Source organism: Mus musculus, chromosome 2 (genome assembly GCF_000001635.26).
Source record: "Mus musculus strain C57BL/6J chromosome 2, GRCm38.p6 C57BL/6J".
NCBI lineage: Eukaryota > Metazoa > Chordata > Mammalia > Rodentia > Muridae > Mus > Mus musculus.
Window position 1 is genome coordinate 155679740 of NC_000068.7, and position 13078 is coordinate 155692817.

At 43.2% G+C, this 13078-nt stretch overlaps 1 protein-coding gene across 2 annotated transcripts in view; it reads right to left on the minus strand.

The window, feature by feature from the left end:
• The window catches only part of Trpc4ap (transient receptor potential cation channel, subfamily C, member 4 associated protein), a 58108-nt gene extending 45463 nt beyond the window's left edge, over positions 1–12645 (minus strand). For both annotated transcript variants that reach the window (NM_019828.2, NM_001163452.1), the window contains exon 1: positions 12400–12645. In NM_019828.2, coding sequence (NP_062802.2) covers positions 12400–12567 — 168 coding nt within the window. In that variant the 5' untranslated portion in view covers positions 12568–12645. The remainder of the gene's footprint in view (positions 1–12399) is intronic.
• Positions 12646–13078: the final 433 nt, after the last annotated feature.

Consider the following 13078-nt stretch of genomic DNA (forward strand, 5'->3'; position numbering starts at 1 on the left):
ATACTATTCTCAAAGTCACATGAACAACCCACATCCTTGGCCACAAAGCACACCTTGGCAAGTTCCAAAAGTAGCAGCTGGCTCTTCCTGTAAGCAGTCAGAGGTCACCTGTAAAGATGGTTGCTACTCTCTTGACCCAGAAAACCTCACAAAATCATGCAAATCAAGAGGTTCAAACCTCCGTGTTCACTTTTAAAACACCCGGGAAGCTGCCCAGGCCATCAAGGGTAAGCATATCCACAAAGCCAACACACGTCTGAAGGATGTCACTTGAATGAAACTGTGTGTGCCAGTATAATGGTGAAGTCAGTGTGTGTGCCCAGGCCAAAGTGCTGAATTTCTGCTGCACATGCTTAAACTGCAGAAAGAAACGCTGAGCTTGGGTTTAGATGTAGATTGTCTGCTCATCGAACATATCCAGGTGAACAAGAAAGTCACCTAAAATGCGCCAAGACACCCACAGAGCTCATGGCCAGATTAACCCATCCATGAGCTCCCCCTGCCACAGTGAGATGATCCTCACTGAGAAGGAACAGATTGTTCCAAAGCCAAAAGAGGAGTTTGCACGGAAGAAAAAAAATATCCAAAAAGAAACTGAAGAAACAAAAACGCATGGCACTGGAATAAATTTGGCATAAAATAAATGCAGACAAAAGTAAAAAAAAAAAAAAGTAGCAACTGTAGGCAACTATATAAAGTGTTCTCAAACCACCATGTACTGTGTCTAGAAGCCACAAACAATGAAGAGAACAGTTGAACAGTCTAAGGTATTTGGAGATGAAACAACCATTCTAAATAACTGAGTCAAATGAGCCTGAAGAGAATGTAAAAATATTCTGAGCTAAATGAAAGATAAATTATCAAAGTTTGTAAGTATGGCAAAATCTGTACTAAACACATGTGTTAGGAAAGAAGAAACAGCTCTAGTCCACAGCCTGAGCTCCTACCGTAACACGTCAAAGAAAGAAGGGAACAACTTAAGTCTAGAGCAAGCAGAGGAGAGAGAGAGAGAGAAATGAAACGAGAGCAGAACAGTGGATTCAAGCTGACTTTTGCAACCTCGGGCACTTGCTGGCTGAGGTCAAACCACAGACCTGAGCTTGACACCAGCCTGAGGACTGACTGAACAAAACATGGTCTCAAAAGGACCTCCCCCAAAGACAAAAAGAAAGGAGAAAAAGAAAAAAAGGAACGATTAAATTACAAAAACAGGAAATCTGTACAGAAAAAAAATTAATTAAAAATTGAATCTATAAAGAAAAATAGAATCAATAAACTCTAGCCTGGCTAATTAACCAAGAAAAAGGATACAAATTACTAATGCTGGAAATACATGGGGGTCATTATTACTGATCCCAGGGACATTAACAACAAAGTAATTCTGTGAACAACTCTATGACCAAACTTTTATTAAATTAACTGGACCAGTCTTTGAATGGCACAATCAAGAGTCACGGGAGGAGAAGAGAAAATGTTGACGTAACTATCTACGATAGAAGATGTGCAGATAAAAGTGGGCAAAATCCCTAAACAGACAAGGTAATAGACAAAGGTAATAGACAGATGGCCAGGAAATGCGTGACAAATGACCAGTGCCAGTGTCCGCAGAGGAAAAGCAATCAAATCCACAATAAGCTATGGCACGCCAGTCAGGGCCATAATCACAAAGACAGAAGGAAGTGTTTGGGAAGCTGGGTGGTGGCGCACGCCTTTAATCATGGCACTCAGGAAACAGAGAGGCCTCTGTAAATTTGAGGACAGCCTGGTCTACAAATGAGTTCCTGGCTGTTACACAAAGAAACTCTGTCTTGGAAAAAAATAAAATAAAACAGAAAATGAAAAGAGAAGAGAAGAGAAGAGAAGAGAAGAGAAGAGAAGAGAAGAGAAGAGAAGAGAAGAGAAGAGAAGAGAAGAGAAGAGAAGAGAAGAGAAGAGAAGAGAAGAGAGAAGAGGGAGGGGGAGGAGGAGGGGGAGAAGAAGAGGAAGAAAGAAGAAGAAGAAGAAGAAGAAGAAGAAGAAGAAGAAGAAGAAGAAGAAGAAGAAGAAGAAGAAGAAGAAGAAGAAGAAGAAGCAGCAGCAGCAGCAGCAGCAGCAGCAGCAGCAGGAGGAGGAGGAGGAGGAGGAGGAGGAGGAGAAGAAGAGGTGGTGGTGGTGGTGGTGTCTGGGGAACTGGGGAAACTGGAACTCTCTTTCTCTCCAGGTAAAAATGAAAAATGGCAGTCACAGTTGAGCAAGTACTGAAAAGTTCAATATACAGCCAGGAAGAATGGAGTGCGACTCTAACTTCACTACTCAGAAGGTAGGGTGGCAGGAGGATCACGCTGATTGAGGCCTACATGAGTCACTTAGCCAGACTCAGTTTCAAAACCTCAGTGGTGAAACTTGCCTAGCAGATCCCTAGCAACACACACACACACACACACACACACACACACACACACACACACACACACACACACACATACACACACCCCAGAATTATCATATAACCCAGCAAATGTCCACAGAAGTGTTGCCCACAAAGACAACAGCATTTATCTTAGTAAGCAAAAGTAGAAACTTGAGCGCACCTAACCGGTAAACAGACAAATAAAATATAGGATATCCATATGATGGAATATTATTTGGCAAGAAGTGATACTAATAACAGATAAATCTTGAGGCTTAGTATTCTAAATGAAAGAAATCAGACACAAAAGGCCACATGTTGTTTGATTCTATTTAATACAAAAATATTCAGAATAAGCCAATCCAAAGAGATGGTCAATAAATAAGACTAGCTGCTGCCAAGGACCAGAGACAGTAACTGGAAAGTAGCCGCTGTAGGCACAGGGTGGGTTTGGGTTTGGGTTTGAGCCTGTAACCCATGCTCACCACAAACTTTCTATGTGGCTGAGGATGGCCCTGAACTCTGACCTTCCTGCTTTGACCTTCCAAGTTCTGAGATTAAATGCATGCTACGCTCCCTACAGACCATAATCAAGTTCTTTTTGATTGTTTTTGATTTGTTTTGTGAGGAAATGTTCTAAAACACTGGTTTGTGGTAAATGTAGCTTTGTATAAACAGCTACTGATTGGTGACTTAAATGGGGCGTGTGTAGTAAGCCAACACTTTAACAAAGCTGTTATGAAGACTAAATAATGTATATAAGCGAACCGTTAAAGTGACAGAAAGCCCCAAAACTATTTTGGTGACAGTTGCATAATTTTCTAAAAGTATTTTTTTTTACTTAATATCTTATTATTATGTCTTGGGAAAACATAAAATGTTTTATGTATGGGTGTTTCCCTGCATATATGTGCATCACATCTGTGCCTGCAGAGGTCTGTAGGCTTTGAATCCCCTAGAAATGGAGTTATGTACAGATGGTTGTAGCTGCCACATGGGTGTTAGGAACTGAAGCCACCTCCTGAGCACTAAGTGCCCTTAGCACTAAGCCACCTCTCCAGCGCCTTAATTTGCAAAACAAGCAAACAACAAACAGCTACGAACCACTGAAATGAAAATTTACAACTGGTAATTTCACTGTGGTTTTTGAGACAGCCTCAAACTCCTGATCCCTCTACTTCCCCTTTCCAGGTATTGGGTTAGAAGCATGAGTAAATTTGGTTGTTTTAAGTCTCAATAAAATTTAAATTAAAAAAAAAAAACATCAAGGACTGGGGAGATAGCTCTGTCTCTAACTCTCTTGTCTTACAAGTGTGAGGATCTGAGTTTAGATCTCCAGAACTGACTCATATTTTAAAAAAGCCAGGCATGCTGGGATACACCTATAACCCCCAGAAACAGACGAGGATAAGGCAGATCCCTAGACGCTCGCAGGCCAGGTAGTCTGGCTATGTGGTGAAGGTCAAGCCAATGAGAGCCTGTGCTTCAAACAAAGAAAGAGGGCATCTGAAGATTGGCATCCACGGCTGCTTTCTGACTTACATACACACACTATGCATACATGTGCCTGCACTCACCCAACAACACACACACACACAAATTATATTAAGGAAGCCCAATAAGGAACACAGAACCAATATGACATTTGAAAAACAAGCATCATATTAAATACATTTAAATCCCTAAATGTCAATTAGTATAGTAAAATTTAAAAACAAAGTATACTATGCTGCCTGCCAGAAAAACATTTAAGCAAGCCTGAACATAACAGACTGGGAAATAATACTCGGTGTAAAAGCACACACACACCAGAAGGAAGGTGGTGTAACTTATCATCAGCAAGAAACTCAAAGCAAAAGGCACTACCAGAGGGCCAGGCTGATGATACAGATTGGTAATCCTAGCACTCAACAGGCTGAAGCCATAGGACTGCCACGAGTTCAAGGCTGGCAATGGCTGCATGGCAACATTTGTCTCACAAATGAGTAAATAAAGAATTATGTCCAGAGATGAGCACCTTATGAACACAGACGTGCCAGTCTCGGAAGATGCACAGCTAAATGCTAGAGCAAATCGATAAAACTAAGCATTTATATTTACCAACAGATCTTTTTGTTGTTTTTTTGAGGTGAGGGTCTCACTATGTAGCACACTGGCTGGCCTGGAACTACGGAGACCAGGCTAACCTGGAACTCAAAAGATCTGTCTGCCTCTGCCTCTTCTATGACTAGCTCATCAAAATATTTTTATAGATTAAAAAGGAGACATAGAACGAAAGAAAATATCTGCAAGACATCTCTTCAAAAGGTACATATATCCAGCTGGATGTGATGGCACATGCCTTTAACCCCAGCACTCAGGAGACAGAAGATGGATCTCTGTGAATTTGAGGCTAGCCTGGTTTACATACAAAATTCCAGGCTAGCCAAAGATATAGTGAAACCCTATTTCAAAAAAAGTCAAAAATCTCTAGTTAAGTAAAGATTAAAACAGAGTCTGGAGAGATGGCTCAGTGGTAAAGAACACTGGTGACTTTCCAGAGGATTCAGGTTCAGTTCCCACCACCCACATGGTGGCTCACAATCTGTAGTGCCAATTACAAGCGATCTGATGCCTTCTTCCAACTTCATCAGGCACCAGCATGCACATGCTACATAGAGACGTTCGTACAGGTAAAACACTCATACACGTAAAATTTCTAAAAGAAAAATAATAATAACAAAAATGTACAAAATATTTGAATAGGTGATTCACAAAAGGGGGTGTCCAAAATTTGCCAATAAACTTCTGAAAGGGAGTTTACTTCATTAATTCACCATAAACTAAACCTATGGTGATTATACCATTAAACACCTAAGGGAAAAAAGAAAACTAAAATTATATCCTCCAGGTGACACAAATATATACAAAATACACGACCAAGTGTTCATGTCAACATTATTCATAATAGTCCCCAAACTAGAAGAATCCATTTTATTTCTCAAAAATAAAATGCCCTAATTGTCTTCCACTGATAGAATAGCAGGCCAAAGCAAAAAAACCATCTTCAGGAATGAGTCTAAAAACAAAATGTGGCTTAAAAGAATGTATTTGCTCGCTGGGCATGGTGGCGCACGCCTTTAATCCCAGCACTCGGGAGGCAGAGGCAGGTGGATTTCTGAGTTCGAGGCCAGCCTGGTCTACAGAGTGAGTTCCAGGACAGCCAGAGCTACACAGAGAAACCCTGTCTCGAAAAATAAAAAAAAAAAAAGAATGTATTTGCTCAAAGATGGAACATTATTATTTACAATTAAAAATATATATATAACTCAGAATGAGACCTGATATACAAGTAACACAATAAAAAGTGGTTTTGAATATGTAAACATGAAAAAAATTACTGTTTGTATGCTCTTTCCTGGAGTCTACTACAGAGTGCGTTCCCAGAAAAGGTAGATACAGACTTAGGAAACAAGGTCTAAAACACAGAAAAGGCAGTAAAAAACAGAGTACAATACCCTGAACTTGATGAAGTAAAGTTCCAAGAATTCAACCAAGAAGAGGCTGGAAAACTTAAAAAGTCAAACAAAACACCAAGTTTTAGAATTGGGGTCAAAGAGAGCGCAGGGCAAACGTGAAAGCATGCAGTTAGAAGGCTCCACATGGTATGTGACATCTCATAAAGATGTCATTTTCCCAGCCATGTCAGTCGCAGTGATGAACGTGGGGAGCAGCACACACAGCGGGATTCCAGTAGGAAAAGGTGGGCAAGAGGAATGATCATGGAAATAAGCTGGCTGAAAAGAGACTTTCTAGATTCTAGCTTCAGTGGTGAGCACGTGGCTACATACACCTGTCAAGCCCCATAAATCACACACTAAACATGCTTCCCAATGGTATATAATACACGCTCAGCACACGTGAGGCCAGGGTTTAGTCTCCAACATGAAAAAAAGAAAAGCAAATTTTACTATGTATGCATTTGTACATCAACTAAAAACAACAAAACTACTTTTAATATCAAGGAAAACTATATTAAGGCAGTAACTGTTAGACATACATGGCTCTATATAAACAGTAATTACATCAGCAGCAGAATGGAACTACTTGATACCAACAGCCAGACCTGATATACTGGGAGAATGGCAGAGACAAATGACGTATAGATGCTAATCTTTTACATGAGGAGGAAAATAGATATCATCAAATTGGAAGAAACAGCTTCAGAAAGAAACAAGTTAGTTAGAAAGCCTGGCTCACTGGCTTCTTGGGTCTTCCTCCTGCATAGCTGCAGCTACACTGTGGCCTTGGGAGAATTGAGTAGGGTGAAGAGTTGGGCAGGGCAAGGCTGTAGTCTGGAAGGGCCTCATGAGTCCCAGAGAGCCAGCCACGTCCGAACACCCAATTTCAGAAGGAGCTCTAAGCATTGGCTTACTAGACATTTATCTAAAGTACGTCAAGCATGGTGACTTGTGCCTATAATTAATCCGAGTGCTTTGCAGGCCGGGTAGGATGTGCGCCATTAGTCAGAGGCTACCTAGGCCCAGCTGAGCTACACAGAGATCCTGTCTCAAAATATAATAAATAAAATAATCATTTCCCCTTTGTTTTCCTTGCAAGTAGCAGAGCCCTGGGATGAAAGAGCCACCACTCAGGCTCGTCAGAGCTGAGTTACTGGCAGGTGTCATCTGGGGCTTTCTCTTCAGGTACTTGTGGTTTGACAGTTTACAGGAGTGATCATCTCTTACATCGGGTTCCCTTCTCTGTCTGCCTGTTTAGTCAATGTGACATTTCCAGACATTCACAATTTTCATTGACTGTCTTTATTGTTTTCTCTTTAAAATAAAAGCAGATTTCTGTGAAAACAAATGTATATCTTCTTTGTTTAAGTCTAAGTCTAAGACAGCTAATATCTTAAAATAGCAAAGTGCAGGCAAACAGACATTTCAAAGGATTATTAATAAAGATTAAATACATTGTTAGGGCAGTCTAAAACAAATATTAACCATTGACTATTTGTATCCTATGCAATGGTGTTTGTGTGGTTTCATCTTAGGGTTTGTGGGTACAAATGCTACCCACTGAAATGAACAGAATTTATACATTTCTGGGACTTGAGTCAGCCAGGATGGTCTTCTGTCTTCCTTTCTTCTTCTCTCTCTTCCCTCTCCCCTACCTATGGAGAAGGGGGATAGCTTTTGAGTCAGGATCTCTCTATGTAATCCTGGCTGGCCTAGAACTCACTATGTAGACCAACTTGGCCTTTGAGCAGTCAACAGTCCTCCTGCCTCTGCTTCCCAAATGCTGAGAGTTATCAGCGGTAGGTACCAGCTGGCAGATACCATATGGAGAAAACCTGCTTTCCAAGGTATCCTCAGTTTCAAATTGCCTTTACCAGGAAAGAAAAGTTTACTTAAACCACTAGGTTTCAAACCCTAGTTAGAGTAAGACTAAAACAAACAGTACCTACAGAAGGAAAAAAAAATTAAAGTGGGGAGGGGGGTTATGGGAGAGTGTTTGCCTAGCGTATACCAGGCCCCAAGTTTGACTCCCAGCAACACACAGAAATGGAGGGGGATGGGAAGGAGGGGAAAGAGGATCTAAAGAAACAAGTAGAAAGAAAACCCAGGGAAATCTACAGTGATCATAACAGATGCAACAGTAGCGCCTGGGGAGCGGAAGGGATCCCATAGCCAAGACTACCAACCCCAGGCTACAGGCTACCTGGGGATGGCGGCCATGCACGGAATGTCCAGGTGCACTGTCCTAGTGCCACAGTTTACTCAGTCTATCCCTCCCTCAACTCCACTGGCCTTGCAGAAATCTGTATCCCTGTCAGACAGGAAGCAGATCTGACTCTGCAGCACGGAAAGCAGCTGGGGCTTCACTCAGAGGACTTATGAGACCCAATTTGCTTTCAGGATCAAATGTACAAATGAATATGAAGGCATCAATAAGTTACAGAGTATCGCCGGGCGTGGTGGCGCACGCCTTTAGTCCCAGCACTCGGGAGGCAGAGGCAGGTGGATTTCTGAGTTCAAGGCCAGCCTGGTCTACAGAGTAAGTTCCAGGACAGCCAGAGCTACACAGAGAAACCCTGTCTCAAAAAAAAAAAAAGTTAGAGTATCTTGGCATATTTATTACCTTCACAGAGGTCAGAGAAAGGATAGGAAGACAAGGCAAATAAAAACCAAAGTAGGACTAGCCCACTCTAAATCCTGTGACTTACGGTCTTTTCCTACTTATAGAAAAGGGAAAGACAGAGGGAACATAGGGTCTGGTGGAAGAGGAACCCAAGATTCTGATTTTCTACACATTAATTTTTTTTTTCTTTTTTGGTTTTTTGAGACAGGGTTTCTCTGTGTAGCCCTGGCTGTCCTGGAACTCACTCTGTAGACCAGGCTGGCCTTGAACTCAGAAATTAGCCTGCCTCTTCCTCGGGAGTGCTGGAATTAAAGGTGTGCGCCACCACACCAGGCTCTACATATTAAACTGGAGTTGCCCATTAGTCATTTACATGGAAATTCAGAACAGGTGATTAGAAATACCTACCCACGTAGAGCAAAAGAAAGACTCAGAAATGGAAATAAAGACTTAAGAGCCATCAGAACATAGAGTATTTGTTAAAATAATAAAAGGCGACCTTTCTGCACACTCATTATACTTCGGCTACTATTTTCAAGGTTTTCTTATAAAAACTCATTTTTCTTCATCATAATCTTAAGAGGTTAGGTCCTGTGATGATCTCTATTTTACAGATAAAGAAACAGATAGTAAATAACTTTTCCAAAGACAATAAAGCAAGAATGTACCAGAGCCAGGTTTCAAATCACAGGTGACCTGACTCTAGAACACTTTAAAGCTGGGACTACTGGAGAGTGACTACGACAGACACAGACTGAGGACACAATATTCCAACTCAAATAGTTTCCTAAATCCTTCCTATCAAGTGCTTGGCATGGTCTGACGCTCTGAAGATACAAAGAAAATTAAGGCACTCTCTCAAAAAGTCCAGTCTAATTACTAATTAGCTAAGAGCAACTATTTATCAAATAGCCAGTATTTGGTACACTGGCTAACCTTTCTAGACCTACTGTTTCACCTGACACGCCTAACAACCTTACGGGACAGATGTCATTACTACCACTTTAGAAATAATAAAACTGGGATCTGAAGAGACTGATTTAGCCTAGGGGCACTGGCTAACACAGGCTGGAACTAGGATTCAACTCAGGTCCATCTTACCTCAAAATCCAGTCTTTCCCAAGGAAATTCTACCATATGGTATGACTCAGATAAACCTTCAGGGCTTTTGGTCAAGCTCACAGCAAGACAGAGCAGAAGGGTGGGTAGCTGGGGAGGGGCCTGAGGAGTTACTCGGTGGATCGAGTTTCATTCAGGTTTATAAGCTGGGAAAGTTCTAGAGCTCTGGTGTGCATCCATGTGAGACTAGTAAACACTACTGATCTGTCATTTCAAGCAGAAGCAATGATTACTGTTATGCATATTTTTTATTTAAAGGGTATTTTAGGTAGGTGGAGCTCTTGTTACAGCCCAGCCTGCTGCCCCTTGCAGTGCACTTAATAAATCTGATTTTCTCCCCTCCACCGCCCCCTCTAAAGTTTTTTTAAAACTTGGCACTTTCCTACTCTGCCATATGCCATAACCAGTATGCGTACTGTACTATGGAGATATGGGTGAGCAAGTAATTTATTCTGCATATCGGGAGAGGGAGTGCAGAGCAAGGAAAAACCCTGAAGAACTCTACTAAGAAAGGGAACTAACTATAAGATGTGAAGGTCCCTGCATCATTATCACTACTATTTGGGAGACGGGCGCTCTAATCCAACATCTGAAATAGCTCCCACACCTTTATAAAACTACCAAAGAAATATGCAATTATTATTTATTATTATTATCATTATTATTTATAATAATAGGCTAAGAAGGTAAGCAATCAAAACAAACTTTGGGGATTGACAGAGTAATAATAATGGTAACCACAATGAGCAGCCAAAACAGGCTCCAAGAATATTTTAGTAACCTTTTAATCTAGTTCCCTAGCATTCCTACATTTCAGCTTTGAAAGCAAATTCTTCTCCTAAATTGCCTCCTTCAGCGTGTTAAAGAACGTCTCGGGTTCACTGTTCTTCGTGATCACCTGGAGGGATGTTAGGAATCATACCGCCCAACCTTTCTAAACCTCCGTTTCCTTATCTGTGTTAAAAGTTGGAACTCAAGGCCGCGCAGTGGTAGCGCACACCTTTGATCCCAGCACTTGGGAAGCAGAGGCACGTGGATTTATGAGTTCGAGACCAGCCTGGTCTACAGAGAAAAATCCTGCCTCAAAAAACCAAAAGAGAGCAAGAGAGAAAGAGAGAGAGAGAGATGAATTCAACATATGGCTCAAGCTATTGAAGATTTCTGGGTTTGGTAGAAGGCACCTGTAGTCCCAGCACTAAGAGGGCAGTGGTAGGAGGACGTCCACAAGTTCAAGGCCAGCCTCATCTATATGAGTTTCAAGGCCAGTCAAATCTACACAGGGAGAGCCTGTCTCAAAAGTAAACTCACTTTCAAAAAAAGTCAACAGCCTGCATGCACATTGACTGATCCAAAACTATGTGATCATTAAAGGTTAGCCATTCCTCTCTCTGCCTGTCCTGACACACTCGCTCAGTGAGGTATTCTGGCTTCAAGGACAGAGCAAGTATTTCTCACCTCTTCTTAAGGCAAATGCAGAGGAATGCAATGAAGAAAAGACTGCTCATCTACAGTTTCTATAGGGAAATTCAGCCGCCCCTTCACCTGCGACCATTTCACCTTGATCTGTTCAGTTCTTTCAGTAATATTCAAATGGATCAAAATTAACTTTAAATATGTAGCGGTGTATAGAAAAATCTCACACCCATTCTCTCATCCACTCACCTAATTCCTGCCCGTCCCTCTCCCATCAACACTGTTTGGTTCCTTATGTAGTCCTCAAAACTATATACAAAGCTATCTTGAAATTAAGCTAATGTTTTCAAAGTAAGTTCTGGGATCACCTGGGAGAAAGAAGAAAAAGTGAGAGGAGTCACCTATCCTCATCTATTTATTCTAAGGTTGTGCCCTATACACCCCCCTCCCCCGCAACACACAGACACACACCCTACACCACCACATGTATAGGACATCAATCATTACACTTAATAAGCTAGACACTAAACAGAACAATAACTGATTACCCTTCAGCCCTTATATGCACCTGAAATACACTAACACTTGACACATCTATCTCCTCTGAATTTGACAATAGCCTTAAAGGGTGAATTAAATGAGTAAACAACGGCCCTGAAAGGTAACTTGCCCGAGGGAGAAAGAGAATAGGGCTTTGAACTAAAGTTCTTCCCCCAAAGCATGTATCCCTACGCTAGTAAAAGAGTCTTCTGCACCCGTTGGAGCTCAGCCTAATGTGAGATACAGGCGTGAAAGGGCAGACAACAAAGAAATATGCAATTACAGGCAAAGAAAATAGAGCATCAGAAAACGAATTGGGTGATCTGATAGAATAACAACCGGGGGGCCTACTTTAGAAAAGGAGGAGGAACGTTGAGGCCTCTGGGAAGATGACATTTATCATAAGCTTGGGAACCGTTTGGGGGCGGGGGGGCGCTGCAGTGAAGAGGACCCCGTCCTGCTCACAAGGGGCAAACACGAGACCAGTAGAAGATGAAGCCAACTCGCCAAGGTCCTCCAGACACGCAGACGTGGCGCAGGGAAATGAGGATCTAGAAACTCGGCCCAGGGCTTAGACGCGCCATCAATACCCCAGGCAGCTCGACTCCACTCGGCCCAGACCCGCAGGCCTCCAAGCTGGCCACTGCCCTCCGTCCCAACGCGGCTGACAGCGTCCGGACCGCACACAGGACAGCGCCGCGGCCAGCCAAGGGGGATCTGGACGGTCCGCAGCGGCCTGGAAAGGCCTCTTCCCCGGCCCCTGGCCAGCTCCAGCCTGGCCCGCCCCGCCCCGCCCCTCCGGGCCGGCCTCGTACCTGCACCGCCCGGACCAGGCCTCGGCCGGTGAGCTGGCCCTGCCGCAGCTGCAGCAGGATGTTACCCGGCCGCGGTCGACCTCCCCAGCCGCCCCACGCCGCCGCGGTAGCTGCCAACCGCCTCCCCCGGCTGGCCCCAGCTCCAGCCGCTGCGGGCGCTGCCGCCATGTCTCCTCGTCCGACAAACAGGAAGCAAGCGGTCCCGGAGCCGTGTCGATTTCTACGGGGCGGCGGAGGACTCTCTACATCGCCCCTAGTGGACTGACGCGGAGGTGCAAGCCGCGTGGCAGGGACTGTGCGTGCCCCGACGCCTTATGGGAACTGTAGTCTTTACCGAGGGGGAGCAGGTAGCTGAGATGTGGCTCTTCCTGGCCCTCCAGTTTGCTGAGTGGGATACCTCCAGCATTTCTTCGAGGTTGCTCCAAGTGGAAAACCAGTCACTATGTGCACAAGCTCTCAAAATTTTCGCTAGCTGGAAATGATGCAAGCCCAGTGTCCAGGGAAAAATTCTAGGCCCTAGGCCAGAGTTGACACTTGACACGTGTCCCCTTCCTTTTACAATTGACTTTAGCCAAGTCACTACACATTACCCCTAGCCCTCAGTCCATTCAATATTTAGGTCCTGGGAGCCAGACTAGTCAACTAATATTTTTATTACAATTAACAAATATGTGCTTTA